We start from the raw sequence: 27,500 nt of genomic DNA, 5'->3' as shown, positions 1-27,500 counted from the left end.
CTACACAATATCTACACAATATCTACACACTCTACAAAAATATCTGCACACTCTACACAATATCTACACACTCTACACACTCTACACAATATCTACACACTCTACACAATATCTACACACTCTATACACTATCTACACACTCTACACAGTATCTACACAGTATCTACACAATATCTACACACTCTACACAATATCTACACACTCTAATATCTCCACTACTCACTCTACACAATATCTCCACTACTCACTCTACACAATATCTACACACTCTACTCACTCTACACAATATCTACACACTCTACACAATATCTACACAATATCTACACACTCTACACAATATCTACACTCTACACAATATCTACACACTCTACACACTACTCAATATCTACACACTCTACACAATATCTACACACTCTACACAATATCTACACACTACACAATATCTACACTCTACACAATATCTACAATCTACACAATATCTACACACTCTACACAATATCTACACAATATCTACACACTCTACACAATATCTACACACTACACAATATCTACACACTCTACACACTCTACACAATATCTGCACACTCTACACAATATCTACACACTCTACACACTCTACACAATATCTACACACTCTACACAATATCTACACACTCTATACACTATCTACACAATATCTACACACTCTACACAGTATCTACACAATATCTACACACTCTACACAATATCTACACACTCTAATATCTACACTACTCACTCTACACAATATCTACACTACTCACTCTACACAATATCTACTCACTCTACACAATATCTACACACTCTACACAATATCTACACAATATCTACACACTCTACAAAAATATCTGCACACTCTACACAATATCTACACACTCTACACACTCTACACAATATCTACACACTCTACACAATATCTACACACTCTACACAATATCTACACACTCTACACACTATCTACACAATATCTACACACTCTACACAATATCTACACACTCTAATATCTCCACTACTCACTCTACACAATATCTCCACTACTCACTCTACACAATATCTACACACTCTACTCACTCTACACAATATCTACACACTCTACACAATATCTACACACTCTACACAATATCTACACTCTACACAATATCTACACACTCTACACACTACTCAATATCTACACACTCTACACAATATCTACACACTCTACACAATATCTACACACTACACAATATCTACACTCTACACAATATCTACAATCTACACAATATCTACACACTCTACTCACTCTACACACTCTACTCACTCTACACAATATCTACACACTCTACACACTCTACTCACTATACACAATATCTACACACTCTACACACTCTACTCACTCTTCACAATATCTACACTACTCACTCTACACAATATCTACACTACTCACTCTACACTATCTACACATTCTACACACTCTACACAATATCTACACTACTCACTCTACACAATATCTACACTACTCACTCTACACAATATCTACACTACTCACTCTACACAATATCTACACTACTCACTCTACACAATATCTACACACTCTACACAATATCTACACTACTCACTCTACACAATATCTACACTACTCACTCTACACAATATCTACACTACTCACTCTACACAATATCTACACACTCTACACAACACTCTACACAACACTCTACATAACACTCTACACAACACTCTACACAACACTCTACACAACACTCTACATAACACTCTACACAATATCTACACACTCTACAAAATATCTACACACTCTACAAAATATCTACACACTCTACACAATATCTACACACTCTACACAATATCTACACACTCTACTCACTCTACACCATATCTACACACTCTACACAACACACTACACAATATCTACACACTCTACACAATATCTACACACTCTACACAATATCTACACACTCTACACAATATCTACACACTACACTACACACTCTACACAATATCTACACTATCTACACATTCTACACACTACACATTATCTACACACTCTGCACAATATCTACACACTGCACAATATATACACACTGCACAATATCTACACACTACACAATATCTACACTCTACACAATATCTACACACTACACAATATCTACACATTCTACACACTACACATTATCTACACACTCTGCACAATATCTACACAGTCTACACAATATCTACACACTCTACACAATATCTACACACTACACAATATCTACACTCTACACAATATCTACACACTCTGAGATCAGGACAGTTTCTGGAGGAGAAGCAGAATAACTCATTCTTAACTCTGTTTCCCTGGAAACTGCATCAAAATGAAGTGAGTTTGAGTTTAAAACAGAACAAATCTCTGACAGAAAAATAATCCGAAGTTTCTGCCTTTTGAAGTTTTTCTGACTCCATTGGCATAGATTTGTTCTGTTTTAAGCTCAAACTCACTTAATTTGTGTGTGTGTGTGTGTCTGTGTGTGTGTGTGTGTCTGTGTCTGTGTCTGTGTGTGTGTCTGTGTGTGTGTGTGTCTGTGTGTGTGTGTGTGTGTGTGAGAGTGTGTGTGAGAGTGTGTGTGAGAGTGTGTGTGAGAGTGTGTGTGAGAGTGTGTGTGTGAGTGTGTGTGTGAGTGTGAGTGAGTGTGTGAGTGTGTGAGTGTGTGAGTGAGTGTGTGAGTGAGTGTGTGAGTGAGTGTGTGAGTGAGTGTGTGAGTGAGTGTGTGAGTGAGTGTGTGAGTGAGTGTGTGAGTGAGTGTGTGAGTGAGTGTGTGTGAGAGTGTGTGAGTGAGTGTGTGAGTGAGTGTGTGAGTGAGTGTGTGTGAGAGTGTGTGTGTGAGTGTGTGTGTGAGTGTGAGTGAGTGTGTGAGTGTGTGAGTGTGTGAGTGTGTGAGTGTGTGAGTGTGTGAGTGTGTGTGTGTGTGTGTGTGTGTGTGTGTGTGTGTGTGTGGGGTTCATCATCAGTGATTGTCGTTCTGCCTGTTTGTGTTTCATCACTAATTGAACTGTCGAACCTTTAAACGTGCATGTCATGACAGTATTTGTTGCTGCCATTAATTTGTTGCATTAATTATTTCATAAATCGTGACTGAGAGATAATGATTTTTCAGTGCACTATTACAGTCATGAAAATTAATTGTCATGAAAAAAATGTCAGTGAAAACCTTAATGCTTCTACAAATAATTTTTTTTTATTTTTTTGTGTGCAAAATAGTTTTCTCGTTTTCCTTGCGATCTTGAGGAGAACGTCTCGTAACTCAGATTCTGTTGAAAAGCTGAAGTGTGTGTATTTACACAAGCACACACACACACACACACACACACACTCTTTTCAGTGGGGAAATTTCCTGCGCCTGGAAGCCTGTCTCATCCTGAGGAATTTCCTGTGTGGGCCGACATCACTTCCTGAACGACGCTTTTTTTCTCCTCGGCTCTGAAAGGGAAACTGTTCTCTCATGCCAACTGCCCAGAGCAAGAGCATCGCATCACTTCCTGTTCACAACCGACTACACACACACACACACACACACACACACACACACAACCACAACCGTCTGTTCAGATCCAGGCCTTTAAGCTCTAGATGAGCATCTCTGTGTTGATCATTTTTATCCATAATGACTTAAAGTATAATTTTTTACACACACACACACACACACACACACACACACACATATAGAGATATATTAATTATTAAATATTATGTTAATTGTTATATTAAGTTTAACAAATTACACATAATATGAACTTATTTTAATTTTAGTAAAAAAAAAAATAATTTGCTTTTGTCATTATTTACATTAATATTTTTATTACATTTTTATATTAAATATATTTTTTATTTCTATTTAGTAATTTTATTGCTTTAACTAAATGAAAATTAGAAATCTTGTCAGACATTTTCTTTGATAGACCCTAACCCTGATTAGAAATGTTTGGCAAATGAAATGTTTAATATTATGAACTAGGTTGTTTCTTCATATATTCAGTTATCATCTTAATTTAAGTACAATTTTTAGGAATGTTTCTTTTTTTTTAGGAATTTGTCATTATTTACATTCATATATATTTTTTAATGACTTTTTTTCCACTTAAAAGTTGTATTGCTTAAACTAAACAAAAATCAGAAATCTTATCGCGATTTTTTCCCCATTTTTTTATATTATTATTTTTCATAGTGACTGACAATGAATCGAGCTGCCCGTTTCTTTAGTTCCAGCTGTCAATCAAAGTGTGTCACATGGGCTCATGGACACAGCAGATGTAGAAATGAACCGTGTGTGTGTGTGTGTGTGTGTGTATAACCTGATCTCATTGGTGTGTTTTCCTGCTTCTGTTTCCGTGAGCTCCGCTTTCATTAGTGAAGCTCAACGAGAAAGAGACGATTTACTTCTGTGTGTTTCTGAGGAGAACTGGAGATGCAGACTACATGAATAAATAATTATATAAATTAAAATAAATATATTTTTATTTATATATATATATATATGAATAAAACTATATATAATATAAATTGTGTGTGTGTGTCGGTCTGACTTCCTGTTAGGGTGCATTGTGGGAAGTTAAGTTTGTTATGATGGGTAAAGGTCTCTGTGGGAGCAGATGCTGTTTCTGTGGCCGTCACATGACCTTTGACCTTACACTCCACATCTGCAGACATACACGTCTAATCTGTGTAGATTAGACTGTGTAGATTAAATGAAAACTATATATAGAAAATTATATGTAAATAACATACACACACTTACTCACACACACTCTCACAAACGCACGCTCACTTACACACTGTCACTCACACACACACTGTTACACACACTTACTCACACACTCATGTGATTTATTCTAATGCAACATCTACTTTTCTGTATGTTAATGTGAGTGATGTCATTTCCTTCCGCTGCGTCAGTGTGTGTTTGTTGCAGTCGTGAATGGAATAACTGGAAGCTGGTGTAGAAAAAATCTATTTGCGCTTCTCAAAGTCTTGCTGTTGTTTTCAGGCTCTACTAGAACAGGTTTTCCTGCTTGAATGTTGATTATTTTCCTCATATTCTCCATTGTTGCGGCTCCTCTCTTCCCAGTCTGTCAGTAACGCTCTGTTTACTTCCTGTCTCTCTGAAGCCCCTCCTCCTGAAAAGCACACTGTGCTCTGATTGGTCGACTGGATCAGTGTTGTGATTGGTCGAGCGCTTCGAGTGTGTTTGGGAAATGTCCCGCCCCTTACCATAACCGCCAGTTTAACACACTACTAACTAACTCAACCAGGCCCCGCCCCTTATATCTGCGTATTAATTATTATAATGAGGAATATTGTGACGTGTTCGTTCCCGGAAGAAACTCAAGATACAATGGAGGCGTTTCAGGAGTTCAGAAACACTGACACTGATATAGAGAAAAAAAGCTAAATATTTGCTCTTTAAAGAACTCTTGGAGCAAATAGTTATGTGAATTATGTTCCTCCTTCAACAGTGTTTAAAATCATCATCATCATCATCATCATAAAGTTGGCATTGACCGTGTCAATTTTCTAAATGCATGTTATTGTTTACAATTCATCCGTGCCTATGTTTATTATATATATTTCTTAAATGTTTTGACTTGGTAATGTTTTAACAAAATCGTTAAACTTGTCCTAAACCCCGCCCCTTCAAGCTCACGCACATATACGTTTGTGGCCACGCCCACATCTCTACATCCAATCAACAACAGATGCATGGAAACAAGACTCCGCCTTACATTACTCTTGTTCGATAATCAGATGCACGTCACAATATGGAAGTTGCATTTGATTGATAATACTAGTGTAAGTAAACCATGTGTGTGTGTGTGTGTGTGTGTGTGTGTGCAGGCATGCAGCCGGTGTTCTGGAGCCGTGAGGACGTGGGTCAGTGGCTCCGATGGGCCGAGAGAGAGTTCGCACTGAGACCCATTTCCAGCGGGAGCTTCCAGATGAACGGGAAAGCCCTGATGCTGCTCACTAAAGAGGACTTCAGATACAGATCTCCACACTCGGGTGAGACACACACACACACACACACACACACACACACACACACACACACACACACACACACACACACACTCACACACACACACACACTCACACACACACTCACACTCTCTCACACACACTCACACACACACTCACTCACACTCTCTCACACACACACACACACACACACACACACTCACTCACACTCTCTCACACACACTCACACACACACACACACACACACACACACTCACTCACACTCTCTCACATGCACACAGACACACACACACACTCACACAGACATACACACACTCACGCACACACTCACACAGACATACACACACTCACGCACACACTCACACACAAACTCAAACACGCACACAGACACACTCACGCACTCACACACACACACACACGCACTCACACACACACTCACACACACACTCACTCACTCAATCACACACACACACACTCTCTCACACGCACACAGACACTCTCACGCACTCACACACACTCTCTCGCACACACTCACACAGACATACACACACTCACTCACGCACACACTCACACACACACTCAAACACGCACACAGACACACTCACGCACACTCACACAAACACACACACACACACTCTCTCGCACACACACACTCACACACACATAGGCACTCACTCAAGCACACACTCAAACACACTCTCACACTCACTCACGCACACACACACACACTCACACACACATACACACTCACTCGCGGACACACACATGCAAACACTCGCACACACGCACACACTCACACTCGTGCAAACACTCGCAGACACTCACACACACTCACTTACACACACACACTAAATTAATGTACTATATTATAGTTTGATAATGTTTTTTATTTCATATTTTGTATTTTTAGGGGATTTGATGGTACTAAATTATATTTACGCTGTATTTATAATCCATTTATTCACTTTTTGAACATAGACCTGAAAATTACATTTCCAACTGAAACTGTGGTAAATCTTGAAGTTTATCTCTTTTTAAACACGACACTTGACAGATTATTGCTGAAGTGAAATTTTTTTTAAAAATTGAACATTTATTATTATGAAAATGCACAAAAATACTATTTAAAATTTTTAAATGAAATATATATTTTCAAAATCACATTTGACTGTAAAACCGTGAGAAAGTCAAAACTAAATGTAATCTAGTTGTGTTGTGAATGTGCTGATATCTCAGTAACTGATCGTTCAGTGAGATGTTGTTCGGCTGCAGTTCCAGACGCTTCCACTAGAGGAAACTCTCGTTCATTTCCAATGCGTCGTTTCTGAGCGCGAGGAGCACAAGTGTGTATATTGTGTTCAGGATCATTAAACCTGTTCAGATCATGATTTATCTGTGTGTTCACACAGCAAGTGCCAAAACCTTTTCCATGTTTCCTACCATTCCGATGAAGAAAAAGAAAAAAAACTGATATTGTAAACTTTTTCAGACTGAAGGGCACCAGATTGTAAACCGTTTATACGTTATCATTAAAAATCTATTTCTTTTTGGAGAAAATGAGTGAGTGTTATTACTCCGCTGCTTTATAAACAATGCAGACAGTGATGTAGTCTCAGAGTGAGGGATTGTGGGTAACGGTGTGGTCGCATCTGTAATCTGGAGCGAAGGAGGAAGTTGAATGTTGGCTAAACGGCCGATAAGGAAGTGTGTGTGTGTGTGTGTGTGTGTGTGTGTGTGTGTGTGTGTGTGTGTGTGTGTGTGTGATCAAGCCGCAACCGTCACCTGCTAGAGCCAGGAGTTCCCCACGCATCACACACACTGACAAGAAGTGAGAACTGAGACGTGTGTGTGTGTGTGTGTGTGTGTGTGGGGTTCTTCCTTTTTGAGAATCATTTCCTTGAAGTTCTTTCAGGAAGCTCTTTAAAATAGGACACAATTTTCATGAGACAACATGAAGACTGACGACTTCCGTCTCGATGATTTACAGTGTTTCATGTGTGTGTGTTTTTGCTTTTCAAACCCAACACACTCAGTGTGTCAGATGTTGGTGAATGCAGATGTGTAAGTGTCGGGCGCAGATGCATAAGTTTAACGGTTCTGTAATGAACGTTTCATAGTTAGTATCTGTTTTGTGCTTTATATGTTTATTACATCAGATTGCACAGTGACAAAGGTGAGAGTACAGAACACAGATCCGAGAAAAGTAAATACATTTAATTATTAAAAATAATTATAGCTATTTAAGTACATAATTATTTATTTACATAATTCAATAATTTAGTTAATTACTTTAATATATATATATATATATATATATATATATAGATTAAAATAAAAAATATTAATATAATTAAATTAATTATTTAACTATTTAAATGTATAAGTATATATATATATATATATATATATATATATATATAATTAAAATTAAAACATTATACAAATATAAAAACTAATATAAATAAAACAATATTATATATTTATATATATTATATAAATATAAATGTTATATATAAAGAATTTAATAAATTTATTTTTATAAATTTAATAATTTTTTTAAATGTCTAACATTTTTAATGTTAGATATTATGTAAAAAAATATTTTTACATAGTTACATTATTTATTTATTTATATATATATAAATACAAATATTACATATGTAAAAATCAAAAGAAATCATTTATTCAGTTCTTTATATATGTCTAATTTAATATTTTTTTTCATGATTCTATTTTTTATATATACATATATATATAAACTAAACACGCACATATACAAATATAAATTATATATTTAAATAAATAAATATGATATTTATATAATAGTATTATTGATATTCATATAATAAATGAAGTATGTATAAACGTGTGTGATCATTACAGATACAGCATGCAGTAATTATTCATGAATGTGCAGATAGACACAGCTGAGGATCAGAGACAGTAACGTTCATGTGTGTGTGTGTGTGTGTGTGTGTGTTGTTGATTGACAGGAGACGTGTTGTACGAGCTTCTTCAGCACATCCTGAAGCAGAGAAAACCTCAGTCGCTCTCATCGTATTTCCCAACCGGATCCTTCCACACACACAACGATACGCAACTGATGCACCACAAACATGAAGGTGAGCTTCATCATTATCATCATCTTCATCATCATCTTCATCAGTGACTGTGCTGCTCTCAATGGCTACGTTTACATGCAACCAAATAGAAATAGCGTAAGGACATAGAATAGCGTAATAATGGCGTAGAATAGTGTAATAATGACGTAGAAAAAGCATTCTGACGTAGAATAGCGTAATAATGACGTAGATTAGTGTGATGACGTAGAATAGTGTAATGACGTAGAAATAGCGTAATGACGTAGAATAGCGTAATGACGTAGAATAGCGTAATGACGTAGAAATAGCGTAATGCCGTAGAAATAGCGTAATGACGTAGAATAGCGTAATGACGTAGAATAGCGTAATGACGTAGAATAGCGTAATGACGTAGAATAGAGTAATGACGTAGAATATAGTAATGACGTAGAATAGTGTAATAATGACGTAGAAATAGCATAATGACGTAGAATAATGTAATGACGTAGAATAGCGTAATGACGTAGAATAGCGTAATGGCGTAGAATAGCGAAATGACATATAATAATGTAATGATGTAGAATAGTGTAATGGCGTAGAATAGTGTAATGACGTAGTAATGACGTAGAATAGTGTAATGACGTAGAATAGAGTAAAGACGTAGAATAGTGTAATGACGTAGAATAGTGTAATGACGTAGAATAGTGTAATGACGTAGATCAGTGTAATGACGTAGAATAGTGTAATGACGTAGAAATAGTGTAATGACGTAGATTAGTGTAATGACGTAGAAATAGTGTAATGACGTAGAAATAGTGTAGTGACGTAGAATAGAGTAATGACGTAGAAATAGTGTAAGGACGTAGAATAGTGTAATGACGTAGAATAGTGTAATGACGTAGAATAGTGTAATGACCTAGAATAGTGTAATGACGTAGAATAGTGTAATGACGTAGAATAGTGTAATGACGTAGAAATAGTGTACTGACGTAGAATAGTGTAATGACGTAGAAATAGTGTAATGACGTAGAATAGTGTAATGACGTAGAAATAGTGTAATGACGTAGAATAGTGTAATGACGTAGAAATAGTGTAATGACGTAGAAATAGTGTAATGACGTAGAATGGTGTAATGATGTAGAAATAGTGTAATGACGTAGAATAGTGTAATGACGTAGAAATAGTGTAATGACGTAGAATGGTGTAATGATGTAGAAATAGTATAATGACGTAGAATAGCGTAATGACGTAGAATAGCGTAATGACGTAGAATAGCGTAATGGCGTAGAATAGTGTAATGACGTAGAAATAGTGTAATGACGTAGAATTGTGTAATGACGTAGAATAGAGTAATGACGTAGAAATAGTGTAATGACGTAGAATAGTGTAATGACGTAGAAATAGTGTAATGACGTAGAATAGTGTAATGACGTAGAATAGAGTAATGACGTAGAAATAGTGTAATGACGTAGAATAGTGTAATGACGTAGAATAGTGTAATGACGTAGTATAGAGTAATGACGTAGAAATAGTGTAATGACGTAGAAATAGTGTAATGGCTTAGAATAGTGTAATGACGTAGAATAGTGTAATAATGACGTAGAAATAGTGTAATGACGTAGAATAGTGTAATGATGTAGAATAGTTTAATGACGTAGAAATAGTGTAATAATGACGTAGAAATAGTGTAATGACGTAGAAATAGTGTAATAATGACGTAGAAATAGTTTAATGACGTAGAATAGTGTAATAATGACGTAGAAATAGTGTAATGACGTAGAAATAGTGTAATGACGTAGAAATAGTGTAATAATGACGTAGAAATAGTGTAATGACGTAGAATAGTGTAATGACGTAGAATAGTGTAATAATGACGTAGAAATAGAGTAATGACGTAGAATAGTGTAAAGACGTAGAAATAGTGTAATGGCTTAGAATAGTGTAATGACGTAGAATAGTGTAATAATGACGTAGAAATAGTGTAATGACGTAGAATAGTGTAATGACGTAGAATAGTGTAATAATGACGTATAAATAGTGTAATGACGTAGAATAGTGTAATGACGTAGAATAGTGTAATAATGACGTAGAAATAGAGTAATGACGTAGAATAGTGTAAAGACGTAGAAATAGTGTAATGGCTTAGAATAGTGTAATGACGTAGAATAGTGTAATAATGACGTAGAAATAGTGTAATGACGTAGAATAGTGTAATGATGTAGAATAGTTTAATGACGTAGAATAGTGTAATAATGACGTAGAAATAGTGTAATGATGTAGAATAGTGTAATAATGACGTAGAAATAGTGTAATGATGTAGAATAGAGTAATGAGGTTATTATTCCCCTTTTCTTATTGAAAATAACAGAATAAACGTTTTACCCTTCAGTCTAAATGTTCGATTACTTCGGCTTCTGTTATTGTTTATATGACGTATAAATGAGTTTCCAGTTATTCTATAATCCTGCTTTCATTTTTACTGTGTGATGAATATAAGCAGCGGTTCATATGCTGATTTACTCCAAATTATGACCAGAAATGGATAAATATTAATTCTGCTGTTTAAAACAAATAAAGAACCAATGTATGAGAATAGTTATTATGCACAAACATCGGAAACTCTGTATATTCCTGCAGTGTGCGCATGTCAAAAAATATATCCCGGTTTGAAGCTTGTGACGCATAAACACACACATGAACCCGATCACATTTAGCGTTCATGTAAACAACTACATTCAGATTCATCAATAAGAATGTGTCAGTCCGATTGAAACACAAGTTGTGCATGTAAACGCAGCCACTGAGGGCTCATGGGAAGGTTTGGTCACACGATCCCGGGAGGAATGTTGACAGAGAAACCTGTTTGACAAGGAAACGAATGAAGACCTTTAGCTTGAGTTTTAGACAAAGAATACATGAGAACTTCCTGAAAGTCAATCAAGCACGTTCCTCGCTAGATCAAATGCTCTTTCATGATCAGATCCGCTTTAATCCAGAGTTGTTGAGCATCATTGAGATATTATTATTTTAAGTTTAAGGTTTTTATGTTCTGTTTGATCTCAGTTTAGTCTCTGAGAGCCTCTAGTGGTTCAGGCTTGAACTGCAGTTACTGTGTGTTAATGTGTGTTTCTGTGTGTTTCTGTGTGTTACTGTGTGTTACTGTGTGTGTTTCTGTGTGTGTTTCTGTGTGTTTCTGTGTGTTACTGTGTGTTACTGTGTGTTACTGTGTGTTACTGTGTGTTTCTGTGTGTTTCTGTGTGTTACTGTGTGTTTCTGTGTGTTACTGTGTGTGTTTCTGTGTGTTTCTGTGTGTTACTGTGTTTCTGTGTGTTACTGTGTGTTTCTGTGTGTTACTGTGTGTGTTTCTGTGTGTTTCTGTGTGTGTTTCTGTGTGTAACTGTGTGTTTCTGTGTGTTAATGTGTGTAACTGTGTGTTACTGTGTTAATGTGTGTTTCTGTGTGTTACTGTGTGTTTCTGTGTGTTTCTGTGTGTTACTGTGTGTTTCTGTGTGTTTCTGTGTGTTACTGTGTGCTTCTGTGTGTGTTTCTGTGTGTGTTTCTGTGTGTTACTGTGTGTTACTGTGTGTTACTGTGTGTTTCTGTGTGTTTCTGTGTGTTTCTGTGTGTTTCTGTGTGTGTTTCTGTGTGTAACTGTGTGTTACTGTGTGTTACTGTGTGTTACTGTGTGTTTCTGTGTGTTTCTGTGTGTGTTTCTGTGTGTGTTTCTGTGTGTAACTGTGTGTTTCTGTGTGTTAATGTGTGTTACTGTGTGTTACTGTGTGTTAATGTGTGTTTCTGTGTGTTTCTGTGTGTTACTGTGTGTTTCTGTGTGTTACTGTGTGTTAATGTGTGTTTCTGTGTGTTACTGTGTGTTACTGTGTGTTTCTGTGTGTTACTGTGTGTGTTTCTGTGTGTTTCTGTGTGTTACTGTGTGTTACTGTGTGTTACTGTGTGTTACTGTGTGTTTCTGTGTGTTTCTGTGTGTTACTGTGTGTTTCTGTGTGTTACTGTGTGTGTTTCTGTGTGTTTCTGTGTGTTACTGTGTTTCTGTGTGTTACTGTGTGTTTCTGTGTGTTACTGTGTGTGTTTCTGTGTGTTTCTGTGTGTGTTTCTGTGTGTAACTGTGTGTTTCTGTGTGTTAATGTGTGTAACTGTGTGTTACTGTGTTAATGTGTGTTTCTGTGTGTTACTGTGTGTTTCTGTGTGTTTCTGTGTGTTACTGTGTGTTTCTGTGTGTTTCTGTGTGTTACTGTGTGCTTCTGTGTGTGTTTCTGTGTGTGTTTCTGTGTGTTACTGTGTGTTACTGTGTGTTTCTGTGTGTTTCTGTGTGTTTCTGTGTGTTTCTGTGTGTGTTTCTGTGTGTAACTGTGTGTTACTGTGTGTTACTGTGTGTTACTGTGTGTTTCTGTGTGTTTCTGTGTGTGTTTCTGTGTGTGTTTCTGTGTGTAACTGTGTGTTTCTGTGTGTTAATGTGTGTTACTGTGTGTTACTGTGTGTTAATGTGTGTTTCTGTGTGTTTCTGTGTGTTACTGTGTGTTTCTGTGTGTTACTGTGTGTTAATGTGTGTTTCTGTGTGTTACTGTGTGTTACTGTGTGTTTCTGTGTGTTACTGTGTGTGTTTCTGTGTGTTTCTGTGTGTAACTGTGTGTTTCTGTGTGTTAATGTGTGTTACTGTGTGTTACTGGGTGTTAATGTGTGTTTCTGTGTGTTTCTGTGTGTTACTGTGTGTTTCTGTGTGTTACTGTGTGTTACTGTGTGTTTCTGTGTGTTTCTGTGTGTTACTGTGTGTTACTGTGTGTTACTGTGTGTTACTGGGTGTTACTGTGTGTTATTGGGTGTTTCTGTGTTTCTGTGTGTTACTGTGTGTTACTGTGTGTTTCTGTGTGTTACTGTGTGTTACTGTGTGTTACTGTGTGTTTCTGTGTGTTACTGTGTGTTACTGTGTGTTACTGGGTGTTTCTGTGTGTTTATGTGTGTTACTGTGTGTTTCTGTGTGTTACTGTGTTACTGGGTGACTCTGTGTGTTACTGTGTGTTTCTGTGTGTTACTGTGTGTTACTGTGTGTTTCTGTGTGTTACTGTGTGTTTCTGTGTGTTTCTGTGTGTTACTGTGTGTTTCTGTGTGTTACTGTGTGTTACTGTGTGTTTCTGTGTGTTACTGTGTGTTACTGTGTGTTACTGTGTTACTGGGTGTTTCTGTGTGTTACTGTGTGTTTCTGTGTGTTACTGTGTGTTACTGTGTGTTACTGTGTGTTTCTGTGTGTTACTGTGTGTTTCTGTGTGTTACTGTGTGTTACTGTGTGTTTCTGTGTGTTACTGTGTGTTACTGTGTGTTTCTGTGTGTTACTGTGTGTTACTGGGTGTTACTGGGTGTTTCTGTGTGTTTATGTGTGTTACTGTGTGTTTCTGTGTGTTACTGTGTGTTACTGTGTGTTACTGTGTGTTTCTGTGTGTTACTGTGTGTTACTGTGTTACTGGGTGTTTCTGTGTGTTACTGTGTGTTTCTGTGTGTTACTGTGTGTTTCTGTGTTTTACTGTGTGTTTCTGTGTGTTACTGTGTGTTTCTGTGTTTCTGTGTGTTACTGTGTGTTACTGTGTGTTACTGGGTTTTACAGGGTTTCTGTGTGTTACTGTGTGTTACTGTGTGTTTCTGTGTGTTACTGTGTGTTACTGTGTGTTACTGGGTTTCTGTGTGTTACTGTGTGTTTCTGTATGTTACTGGGTTTTACTGGGTTTCTGTGTGTTACTGTGTGTTACTGGGTTTTACTGGGTTTCTGTGTGTTTCTGTGTGTATCTGTGTTTACTGGGTTTTACTGGGTTTCTGTGTGTTACTGTGTGTTACTGGGTTTTACTGGGTTTCTGTGTGTTACTCTGTGTTACTGGGTTTTACTGGGTTTCTGTGTGTTACTGTGTGTTTCTGTGTGTTACTGTGTGTTACTCTGTGTTTCTGGGTTTTACTGTGTTTCTGTGTGTTTCTGTGTGTTACTGTGTGTTACTGTGTGTTACTGTGTTACTGTGTGTTTCTGTGTGTTTTTGTGTGTTTCTGTGTGTTACTGTGTGTTAATGCTTGTTTCTCTGTGTTACTGTGTTTCTGTGTGTTACTGTGTTTCTGTGTGTTACTGTGTGTTTCTGTGTGTTTCTGTGTGTTACTGTATTTCTGTGTTTTACTGTGTTACTGTGTGTTTCTGTGTTTTACTGTGTGTTACTGTGTGTTTCTGTGTGTTTCTGTGTGTTACTGTGTGTTACTGTGTGTTTCTGTGTGTTACTGTGTTACTGTGTGTTTCTGTGTGTTACTGTGTTACTGTGTGTTTCTGTGTTACTGTGTGTTACTGTGTTACTGTGTGTTTCTGTGTGTTACTGTGTGTTTCTGTGTGTTACTGTGTGTTTCTGTGTGTTACTGTGTTACTGTGTGTTACTGTGTTACTGTGTGTTTCTGTGTGTTACTGTGTGTTTCTGTGTGTTACTGTGTGTTTCTGTGTGTTACTGTGTTACTGTGTGTTACTGTGTGTTTCTGTGTGTTACTGTGTTTCTGTGTGTTACTGTGTGTTTCTGTGTGTTTCTGTGTGTTACTGTGTGTTTCTGTGTGTTACTGTGTGTTACTGTGTTACTGTGTGTTACTGTGTGTTTCTGTGTGTTACTGTGTGTTACTGTGTGTTTCTGTGTGTTACTGTGTGTTACTGTGTGTTTCTGTGTGTTACTGTGTGTTTCTGTGTTTTACTGTGTGTTACTGTGTGTTTCTGTGTGTTACTGTGTGTTACTGTGTGTTTCTGTGTGTTACTGTGTGTTTCTGTGTTTTACTGTGTGTTACTGTGTGTTTTACTGTGTGTTACTGTGTGTTTCTGTGTGTTACTGTGTGTTTCTGTGTGTTTCTGTGTGTTTCTGTGTGTTACTGTGTTACTGTGTGTTTCTGTGTGTTACTGTGTGTTACTGTGTGTTTCTGTTTTTTACTGTGTGTTTCTGTGTGTTTCTGTGTGTTACTGTGTGTTTCTCTGTGTTACTGTGTGTTTCTCTGTGTTACTGTGTGTTACTGTGTGTTACTGTGTGTTACTGTGTGTTTCTGTGTTTTACTGTGTGTTTCTGTGTGTTACTGTGTGTTTCTGTGTGTTTCTGTGTGTTACTGTGTGTTTCTGTGTGTTTCTGTGTGGTAATGTGTGTTAATGTGTGTTTCTGTGTGTTACTGTGTGTTACTGTGTGTTTCTGTGTGTTACTGTGTGTTTCTGTGTGTTACTGTGTGTTTCTGTGTGTTTCTGTGTGTTACTGTGTGTTTCTGTGTGTTACTGTGTGTTTCTGTGTGTTACTGTGTGTTACTGTGTGTTAATGTGTGTTTCTGTGTGTTACTGTGTGTTTCTGTGTGTTACTGTGTGTTTCTGTGTGTTACTGTGTGTTTTTGTGTGTTACTGTGTGTTACTGTGTGTTAATGTGTGTTACTGTGTGTTACTGTGTGTTTCTGTGTGTTACTGTGTGTTACTGTGTGTTTCTGTGTGTTACTGTGTGTTTCTGTGTGTTACTGTGTGTTACTGTGTGTTTCTGTGTGTTACTGTGTGTTACTGTGTGTTTCTGTGTGTTTCTGTGTGTTACTGTGTGTTACTGTGTGTTTCTGTGTGTTACTGTGTGTAACTGTGTGTTTCTGTGTGTTTCTGTGTGTTTCTGTGTTTTACTGTGTGTTTCTGTGTGTTACTGTGTGTTACTGTGTGTTTCTGTGTGTTACTGTGTGTAACTGTGTGTTTCTGTGTGTTACTGTGTGTTTCTGTGTGTTACTGTGTTACTGTGTGTTTCTGTGTGTTACTGTGTGTTTCTGTGTTTTACTGTGTGTTTCTGTGTGTTACTGTGTGTTACTGTGTGTTACTGTGTGTTTCTGTGTGTTACTGTGTGTTTCTGTTTTACTGTGTGTTTCTGTGTGTTACTGTGTGTTACTGTGTGTTTCTGTGTGTTACTGTGTGTTTCTGTGTTTTACTGTGTGTTTCTGTGTGTTACTGTGTGTTTCTGTGTGTTACTGTGTGTTTCTGTGTGTTACTGTGTGTTACTGTGTGTTACTGTGTGTTACTGTGTGTTACTGTGTGTTTCTGTGTGTTACTGTGTGTTTCTGTGTGTTACTGTGTGTTACTGTGTGTTTCTGTGTGTTCCTGTGTGTTACTGTGTGTTTCTGTGTGTTACTGTGTGTTACTGTGTGTTAATGCGTGTTACTGTGTGTTTCTGTGTGTTACTGTGTGTTTCTGTGTGTTACTGTGTTACTGTGTGTTACTGTGTGTTTCTGTGTGTTACTGTGTGTTACTGTGTGTTTCTGTGTGTTACTGTGTGTTTCTGTGTGTTTCTGTGTGTTACTGTGTGTTACTGTGTGTTTCTGTGTGTTTCTGTGTGTTTCTGTGTGTTACTGTGTGTTTCTGTGTGTTTCTGTGTGTTACTGTGTGTTTCTGTGTGTTACTGTGTGTTTCTGTGTGTTACTGTGTGTTACTGTGTGTTTCTGTGTGTTACTGTGTGTTACTGTGTGTTTCTGTGTGTTACTGTGTGTTTCTGTGTGTTTCTGTGTGTTTCTGTGTGTTACTGTGTGTTACTGTGTGTTATTGTGTGTTTCTGTGTGTTTCTGTGTTTTACTGTGTGTTTCTGTGTGTTACTGTGTGTTACTGTGTGTTTCTGTGTGTTACTGTGTGTTACTGTGTGTTTCTGTGTTTTACTGTGTGTTTCTGTGTGTTACTGTGTGTTACTGTGTGTTACTGTGTGTTTCTGTGTGTTACTGTGTGTTACTGTGTGTTTCTGTGTGTTACTGTGTGTTACTGTGTGTTTCTGTGTGTTACTGTGTGTTTCTGTGTGTTACTGTGTTACTGTGTGTTTCTGTGTGTTACTGTGTGTTTCTGTGTTTTACTGTGTGTTTCTGTGTGTTACTGTGTGTTACTGTGTGTTACTGTGTGTTTCTGTGTGTTACTGTGTGTTTCTGTTTTACTGTGTGTTTCTGTGTGTTACTGTGTGTTACTGTGTGTTTCTGTGTGTTACTGTGTGTTACTGTGTGTTTCTGTGTGTTACTGTGTGTTACTGTGTGTTTCTGTGTGTTACTGTGTGTTTCTGTGTGTTACTGTGTGTTTCTGTGTGTTACTGTGTGTTTCTGTGTGTTACTGTGTGTTTCTGTGTTTTACTGTGTGTTTCTGTGTGTTACTGTGTGTTTCTGTGTGTTACTGTGTGTTTCTGTGTGTTACTGTGTGTTTCTGTGTGTTACTGTGTGTTACTGTGTGTTACTGTGTGTTTCTGTGTGTTTCTGTGTGTTACTGTGTGTTTCTGTGTGTTACTGTGTGTTTCTGTGTGTTACTGTGTGTTACTGTGTGTTTCTGTGTGTTACTGTGTGTTACTGTGTGTTTCTGTGTGTTACTGTGTGTTTCTGTGTGTTTCTGTGTGTTTCTGTGTGTTACTGTGTGTTACTGTGTGTTACTGTGTGTTATTGTGTGTTTCTGTGTGTTTCTGTGTTTTACTGTGTGTTTCTGTGTGTTACTGTGTGTTACTGTGTGTTTCTGTGTGTTACTGTGTGTTACTGTGTGTTTCTGTGTTTTACTGTGTGTTTCTGTGTGTTACTGTGTGTTACTGTGTGTTACTGTGTGTTTCTGTGTGTTACTGTGTGTTACTGTGTGTTTCTGTGTGTTACTGTGTGTTACTGTGTGTTTCTGTGTGTTACTGTGTGTTTCTGTATGTTACTGTGTTACTGTGTGTTTCTGTGTGTTACTGTGTGTTTCTGTGTTTTACTGTGTGTTTCTGTGTGTTACTGTGTGTTATTGTGTGTTACTGTGTGTTTCTGTGTGTTACTGTGTGTTTCTGTTTTACTGTGTGTTTCTGTGTGTTACTGTGTGTTACTGTGTGTTTCTGTGTGTTACTGTGTGTTACTGTGTGTTTCTGTGTGTTACTGTGTGTTTCTGTGTGTTACTGTGTGTTTCTGTGTTTTACTGTGTGTTTCTGTGTGTTACTGTGTGTTTCTGTGTTTTACTGTGTGTTTCTGTGTGTTACTGTGTGTTTCTGTGTTTTACTGTGTGTTTCTGTGTGTTACTGTGTTTTACTGTGTGTTTCTGTGTGTTACTGTGTGTTACTGTGTGTTTCTGTGTTACTGTGTGTTACTGTGTGTTTCTGTGTGTTTCTGTGTGTTACTGTGTGTTTCTGTGTGTTACTGTGTGTTTCTGTGTGTTTCTGTGTTTCTGTGTGTTACTGTGTGTTACTGTGTGTTTTTGTGTGTTACTGTGTGTTTCTGTGTGTTAATGTGTGTTAATGTGTGTTTCTGTGTGTTACTGTGTGTTAATGTGTGTTTCTGTGTGTTACTGTGTGTTTCTGTGTGTTACTGTGTTACTGTGTGTTACTGTGTGTTTCTGTGTGTTACTGTGTGTTTCTGTGTGTTTCTGTGTGTTACTGTGTGTTACTGTGTGTTTCTGTGTGTTAATGTGTGTTTCTGTGGTTACTGTGTGTTTCTGTGTGTTACTGTGTGTTTCTGTGTGTTACTGTGTGTTTCTGTGTGTTTCTGTGTGTTACTGTGTGTTTCTGTGTGTTACTGTGTGTTTCTGTGTTTTACTGTGTGTTTCTGTGTGTTACTGTGTGTTACTGTGTGTTTCTGTGTTTTACTGTGTGTTTCTGTGTGTTACTGTGTGTTACTGTGTTACTGTGTGTTACTGTTTGTTACTGTGTGTTACTGTGTGTTTCTGTGTGTTACTGTGTTACTGTGTGTTTCTGTGTGTTACTGTGTGTTACTGTGTGTTACTGTGTGTTTCTGTGTGTTACTGTGTGTTACTGTGTGTTTCTGTGTGTTACTGTGTGTTTCTGTGTGTTACTGTGTTACTGTGTGTTACTGTGTGTTTCTGTGTTTTACTGTGTGTTTCTGTGTGTTACTGTGTGTTACTGTGTGTTACTGTGTGTTACTGTGTGTTTCTGTGTGTTACTGTGTGTTACTGTGTGTTTCTGTGTGTTACTGTGTGTTACTGTGTGTTTCTGTGTGTTACTGTGTGTTACTGTGTGTTTCTGTGTGTTACTGTGTGTTTCTGTGTGTTACTGTGTGTTTCTGTGTTTTACTGTGTGTTTCTGTGTGTTACTGTGTGTTTCTGTGTTTTACTGTGTGTTTCTGTGTGTTACTGTGTTTTACTGTGTGTTTCTGTGTGTTACTGTGTGTTACTGTGTGTTTCTGTGTGTTACTGTGTGTTTCTGTGTGTTTCTGTGTTTTACTGTGTGTTTCTGTGTGTTACTGTGTGTTTCTGTGTGTTACTGTGTGTTACTGTGTGTTACTGTGTGTTACTGTGTGTTTCTGTGTTTTATTGTGTGTTACTGTGTGTTACTGTGTGTTTCTGTGTGTTACTGTGTGTTTCTGTGTGTTACTGTGTGTTTCTGTGTGTTACTGTGTGTTACTGTGTTACTGTGTGTTTCTGTGTGTTACTGTGTGTTTCTGTGTGTTTTTGTGTGTTACTGTGTGTTTCTGTGTGTTACTGTGTGTTACTGTGTGTTACTGTGTGTTACTGTGTGTTACTGTGTGTTTCTGTGTGTTACTGTGTGTTACTGTGTGTTTCTGTGTGTTACTGTGTGTTTCTGTGTGTTACTGTGTGTTTCTGTGTGTTACTGTGTGTTACTGTGTGTTACTGTGTGTTACTGTGTGTTTCTGTGTTTTACTGTGTGTTACTGTGTGTTTCTGTGTGTTACTGTGTGTTACTGTGTGTTACTGTGTGTTACTGTGTGTTACTGTGTGTTTCTGTGTTTTACTGTGTGTTTCTGTGTGTTACTGTGTGTTTCTGTGTTTCTGTGTGTTACTGTGTGTTACTGTGTGTTTCTGTGTGTTACTGTGTGTTACTGTGTGTTACTGTGTGTTTCTGTGTGTTACTGGGTGTTTCTGTGTGTTACTGTGTGTTACTGTGTGTTACTGTGTGTTTCTGTGTTTTACTGTGTGTTTCTGAGTTTTACTGTGTGTTACTGTGTTACTGTGTGTTTCTGTGTGTTACTGTGTGTTACTGTGTGTTTCTGTGTGTTACTGTGTGTTACTGTGTGTTACTGTGTGTTTCTGTGTTTTACTGTGTGTTTCTGTGTGTTACTGTGTGTTTCTGTGTTTCTGTGTGTTACTGTGTGTTTCTGTGTGTTACTGTGTGTTACTGTGTGTTTCTGTGTGTTAAAAGTCTCTTCTGCTCGCCAAGGCTACATTTATTTGATTAAAAACAAATTATACTGTGAAATATTATTACAATTTAAAACAGCTGTTTTCTATGGAATCTTGTTTCCGCCGCAGAATAGAACATTTTAAAAGATAATTGCGAGATATGAACATGCAATTCTGAGAGAAAAAGTCTGATTCTGACTTTAAATCTCACCATTCTGACTTTATAACGCATTTGTGAGGGAAAAAAGTCAGAATTACCTTTTTTATTTTGTGGCAGAAACTAGCTTCCATAGTTTTCTATTTAAAATATTTTAAAGTGTAATTAATTCCTGTGATCAAAGCTGAATTTTCAGCAACATTACATTATTTGATGATCAAGAAACATTTATGATTATTATCAATGTTGAAAACAGTTATTTACAATTTGTTCAAATAACCCCAACCCTGATTCTCTCTCTCTCTCTCTGTGTGTGTGTGTGTGTGTGTGTGTGTGTGTGTGTGTGTATATGTGTACGTGTATGTGTGTGTGTGTGTATGTGTGTGTGTGTGTGTGTGTGTGTGTGTGTGTGCGTGCGTGTGTGTCTCAGATACGGTACGCCGGCCGGCCCGCGCCACAGACGCTCAGTCGCTGCAGCCGCCCACCATCGAGCTCCGTCACCGCCCGCGTTCACCGCATCATCACCCGCCAACCCTGCGCTCCTCGGCCGAGGACCCCCAGCAGGCGTCCGTGCAGATGCCCGACAGCAACCACCACCTGCCCGAGGACCTGTACCCGCTATCCGTGTCTCCGGCCCACAACGGCCACCCGCGCGCCGCTAGCGCTAGCCCAGAGGAGCCGCCGCCGCGCGTCATCCAGCTAATGCCCAGCGCCATCATGCACCCGCTAATGCTGAGCCCGGGACGCGGCCCGACACCGGCTGACTTCCGGCACAGTCGCGGCGCCAACCAGGAGAACGGGCGTGAGGTAAAGTCACCTTTATTTATATACAGGGTTCCCACGGGTCCGAGAAGTCCGTGAAAGTTTGTGAATCTGAAAAATAAATTATAAAACGGATAGTTCCGGTGCTGTCATACGGCCAAAAATAAAGGCAAAAATTGCTTTTTTGCATAGTTGTGTTTGACACATGAAAACGGAAACACATTAAATGTGAAATGTTTCTAGAAGAAAATATCACAGTCCAGTTTAAGTAAGTTCAGTGATGATTCATTTTTGTTGTTAAAAAGTTATTAATTTAGTGCAAAAAATGCTTTTCTTGCTAAAAATTCTTAAATCAAGATTTAGTAGATGAGTAAATAAGATATTATGTATTGTTTTCTGGGGAAATAAATCAAGTCAGTTGTTGCTTAAAAAGAGTAAATTGATCTGCCAATAAAAAATAATTTTAGTTTAAATGGAAAATGAGTATTTTTCTGACCCCGTTGATGGCAGATAATTTTGCTTGTTTTAAGCAGAAACTCACTTAGTTTTATTTTATTTTTTTATAAGGAAACAAGACAGAATTTCTTATGTCATTTCACTTATCTAGTAAATGCTTCTTGATTTAAGAATATTTAGATATTTGGACTGGAAACAAGACAAAAATACTCAGTAAGAAAAACATTTTTTACAGTGTATACATTTATATATATATATCGCCGCTCTGGAGTAAACCGTGATGTCATCGTCCATCTCAGTTCAGTTCTCATATAATGCTGTCAATGCAGGAGATCAATAATATTGTTGAATATTAAATTAAAAGGTCAAAGGTCAGAGCGCCGTCCACTACGCGGCTCACGGTCTGAGTCTCGCGGCTCACCAGCTCCCCCTGCAGGACGAGAGACACTATCGCAACCAGATCATCATGCCTGTCTCTCCGCCCGAGGAACAGGCAACGCCCATGGGCCGCATCGCAGGTTAGACCCCGCCCCTCTGCTCATAGCCACGCCCACTTTCCCATAGCACTGCTGTTCAAAAGATTTGGATAGATAAGATTTTTTATGTTTTTTAAAGAATTCTCTTCTGCTAACCAAGGCTGCATTTATTTGATTAAAAATACCAAAAAGAAAAATCAGTGAAATATTATTCTAATGTATATCAGCCGTTTTCTATGTGATTATATATTAAAGTATAATTTATTCCTGTGATCAAAGCTGAATGATTTGATGATCAAGAAACATTTATTGTTATTATCAATGTTGATGTTGTGGTGATGATGCGGTGTGATGCGGTGTGTTGTGGTGATGATGCGGTGTGTTGTGGTGATGATGCGGTGTGTTGTGGTGATGATGCGGTGTGTTGTGGTGATGATGCGGTGTGATGCGGTGTGTTGTGGTGATGATGCGGTGATTTGTGGTGATGATGCGGTGTGTTTTGGTGATGATGCGGTGTGTTGTGGTGATGATGCGGTGTGTTGTGGTGATGATGCGGTGTGTTGTGGTGATGATGTGGTGATGATGCGGTGTGTTGTGGTGATGATGCGGTGTGTTGTGGTGATGATGCGGTGTGTTGTGGTGATGATGCGGTGTGTTGTGCTGATGATGCGGTGTGTTGTGGTGATGATGCGGTGTGTTGTGGTGATGATGCGGTGTGTTGTGGTGATGATGCGGTGTGATGCGGTGTGTTGTGCTGATGATGCGGTGTGTTGTGGTGATGATGCGGTGTGATGCGGTGTGTTGTGCTGATGATGCGGTGTGTTGTGGTGATGATGCGGTGTGTTGTGGTGATGATGCGGTGTGTTGTGGTGATGATGCGGTGTGATGTGCTGATGATGCGGTGTGTTGTGGTGATGATGCGGTGTGATGCGGTGTGTTGTGGTGATGATGCGGTGTGTTGCGGTAATGATGCGGTGTGTTGTGCTGATGATGCGGTGTGTTGTGGTGATGATGCGGTGTGTTGTGGTGATGATGCGGTGTGTTGTGCTGATGATGCGGTGTGTTGTGGTGATGATGCGGTGTGTTGTGGTGATGATGCGGTGTGTTGTGGTGATGCGGTGTGTTGTGCTGATGATGCGGTGTGTTGTGGTGATGATGAGGTGTGTTGTGGTGATGATGCGGTGTGTTGTGGTGATGATGCGGTGTGTTGTGGTGATGCGGTGTGTTGTGCTGATGATGCGGTGTGTTGTGGTGATGATGAGGTGTGTTGTGGTGATGATGCGGTGTGTTGTGGTGATGCGGTGTGTTGTGCTGATGATGCGGTGTGTTGTGCTGATGATGCGGTGTGTTGTGGTGATGATGCGGTGTGTTGTGCTGATGATGTGGTGTGTTGTGCTGATGATCCGGTGTGTTGTGCTGATGATGCGGTGTGTTGTGCTGATGATGCGGTGTGTTGTGGTGATGATGCGGTGTGTTGTGCTGATGATGCGGTGTGTTGTGCTGATGATGCGGTGTGTTGTTCTGATGCTGCGGTGTGTTGTGGTGATGATGCGGTGTGTTGTGCTGATGATGCGGTGTGTTGTGGTGATGATGCGGTGTGTTGTGCTGATGATGCGGTGTGTTGTGCTGATGATGCGGTGTGTTGTGCTGATGATGCGGTGTGTTGTGCTGATGATGCGGTGTGTTGTGGTGATGATGCGGTGTGTTGTGCTGATGAAGCGGTGTGTTGTGGTGATGATGCGGTGTGTTTTGGTGATGATGCGGTGTGTTGTGGTGATGATGCGGTGTGTTGTGGTGATGATGCGGTGTGTTGTGGTGATGATGCGGTGTGTTGTGCTGATGATGCGGTGTGTTGTGCTGATGATGCGGTGTGTTGTGCTGATGATGCGGTGTGTTGTGCTGATGATGCGGTGTGTTGTGGTGATGATGCGGTGTGTTGTGGTGATGATGCGGTGTGTTGTGGTGATGATGCGGTGTGTTGTGCTGATGATGCGGTGTGTTGTGCTGATGATGCGGTGTGTTGTGCTGATGATGCGGTGTGTTGTGCTGATGATGCGGTGTGTTGTGGTGATGATGCGGTGTGTTGTGCTGATGATGCAGTGTGTTGTGGTGATGATGCGGTGTGTTTTGGTTATGATGCGGTGTGTTGTGGTGATGATGCGGTGAGTTGTGGTGATGATGGGGTGTGTTGTTGTGATGATGTGCTGATGATGCGGTGTGTTGTGGTGATGATGGGGTGTGTTGTGGTGATGATGTGCTGATGATCCGGTGTGTTGTGGTGATGATGGGGTGTGTTGTGGTGATGATGTGCTGATGATGCGGTGTGTTGTGGTGATGATGCGGTGTGTTGTGGTGATGATGTGGTGATGATGTGGTGAGTGGTGGTGATGATGGGGTGTGTTGTGGTGATGATGTGCTGATGATCCGGTGTGTTGTGGTGATGATGTGCTGATGATGCGGTGTGTTGTGGTGATGATGCGGTGTGTTGTGGTGATGTTGTGGTGATGATGTGCTGATGATGCGGTGTGTTGTGGTGATGATGTGGTGATGATGCGGTGTGTTGTGGTGATGATGCGGTGTGTTGTGGTGATGATGCGGTGTGTTGTGGTGATGATGCGGTGTGTTGTGGTGATGATGCGGTGTGTTGTAGTGATGATGCGGTGTGTTGTTGTGATGATGCGGTGTGTTGTTGTGATGATGCGGTGTGTTGTGGTGATGATGCGGTGTGTTGTGGTTATGATGCAGTGTGTTGTGGTGATGATGCGGTGTGTTTTGGTTATGATGCGGTGTGTTGTGGTGATGATGCGGTGAGTGGTGGTGATGATGTGGTGATGATGTGGTGAGTGGTGGTGATGATGGGGTGTGTTGTGGTGATGATGTGCTGATGATGCGGTGTGTTGTGGTGATGTTGTGGTGATGATGTGCTGATGATGCGGTGTGTTGTGGTGATGATGTGGTGATGATGCGGTGTGTTGTGGTGATGATGCGGTGTGTTGTGGTGATGATGCGGTGTGTTGTAGTGATGATGCGGTGTGTTGTTGTGATGATGCGGTGTGTTGTTGTGATGATGCGGTGTGTTGTGGTGATGATGCGGTGTGTTGTGGTTATGATGCGGTGTGTTGTGGTGATGATGCGGTGTGTTTTGGTTATGATGCGGTGTGTTGTGGTGATGATGCGGTGAGTGGTGGTGATGATGCGGTGAGTTGTGGTGATGATGGGGTGTGTTGTTGTGATGATGTGCTGATGATGCGGTGTGTTGTGGTGATGATGGGGTGTGTTGTGGTGATGATGTGCTGATGATGCGGTGTGTTGTGGTGATGATGCGGTGTGTTGTGGTGATGATGTGGTGATGATGTGGTGAGTGGTGGTGATGATGGGGTGTGTTGTGGTGATGATGTGCTGATGATGCGGTGTGTTGTGGTGATGATGTGGTGATGATGCGGTGTGTTGTGGTGATGATGCGGTGTGTTGTGGTGATGATGCGGTGTGTTGTGGTGATGATGCGGTGTGTTGTGGTGATGATGCGGTGTGTTGTAGTGATGATGCGGTGATTTGTGGTGATGATGCGGTGTGTTGTTGTGATGATGCGGTGTGTTGTTGTGATGATGCGGTGTGTTGTGGTGATGATGCGGTGTGTTGTGGTGATGATGCGGTGTGTTGTGGTGATGATGCGGTGTGTTGTTGTGATGATGCGGTGTGTTGTGGTGATGATGCGGTGTGTTGTAGTGATGATGCGGTGTGTTGTAGTGATGATGCGGTGATTTGTGGTGATGATGCGGTGTGTTGTGGTGATGATGCGGTGTGTTGTGGTGATGATGCGGTGTGTTGTGCTGATGATGCGGTGTGTTGTGGTGATGATGCGGTGTGTTGTGGTGATGATGCGGTGTGTTGTGGTGATGATGCGGTGTGTTGTAGTGATGATGCGGTGATTTGTGGTGAAGATGCGGTGTGTTGTAGTGATGATGCGGTGTGTTGTAGTGATGATGCGGTGATTTGTGGTGAAGATGCGGTGTGTTGTAGTGATGATGCGGTGATTTGTGGTGATGATGCGGTGTGTTGTAGTGATGATGCGGTGATTTGTGGTGAAGATGCGGTGTGTTGTTGTGATGATGTGCTGATGATGCGGTGTGTTGTTGTGATGATGTGCTGATGATGCGGTGTGCTGTGGGCGTGTCAGACTGCAGGCTCCTGTGGGATTACGTCTATCAGCTGCTGTCGGACAGCCGCTATGAGAACTACATCCGCTGGGAGGATCGCGAGACCAAAGTCTTCCGGATCATGGACCCCAACGGCCTGGCCCGCCTCTGGGGGAACCATAAGGTTAGAATAATGACAATACTCTACAATAAAAAGGCATTAAATATAAAAAAAATGTATATCTAATTTATTTGTGTTATTCAATATTTAATTTGTTTAATTTGTTATTTAATGTAGAATCATGTTTAAAATTA

General features: G+C 39.6%; 1 protein-coding gene across 2 annotated transcripts in view; it reads left to right on the top strand.

Annotated features, from left to right (window-relative positions):
- The window catches only part of etv6 (ETS variant transcription factor 6), a 50,010-nt gene that overhangs the window by 16,152 nt on the left and 6,358 nt on the right, over positions 1-27,500 (top strand). For both annotated transcript variants that reach the window (XM_077197578.1, XM_077197576.1), the window contains exons 3-7: positions 5,882-6,046; positions 9,016-9,144; positions 21,786-22,162; positions 22,938-23,091; positions 27,227-27,369. In XM_077197578.1, coding sequence (XP_077053693.1) covers positions 5,882-6,046; positions 9,016-9,144; positions 21,786-22,162; positions 22,938-23,091; positions 27,227-27,369 — 968 coding nt within the window. The remainder of the gene's footprint in view (positions 1-5,881; positions 6,047-9,015; positions 9,145-21,785; positions 22,163-22,937; positions 23,092-27,226; positions 27,370-27,500) is intronic.

This window comes from Siphateles boraxobius, unplaced genomic scaffold (assembly GCF_051911475.1).
Source record: "Siphateles boraxobius isolate OS27281-9 unplaced genomic scaffold, OSU_SipBor_1 4, whole genome shotgun sequence".
NCBI lineage: Eukaryota > Metazoa > Chordata > Actinopteri > Cypriniformes > Leuciscidae > Siphateles > Siphateles boraxobius.
This window is presented reverse-complemented; position numbering and strand designations above follow the sequence as displayed.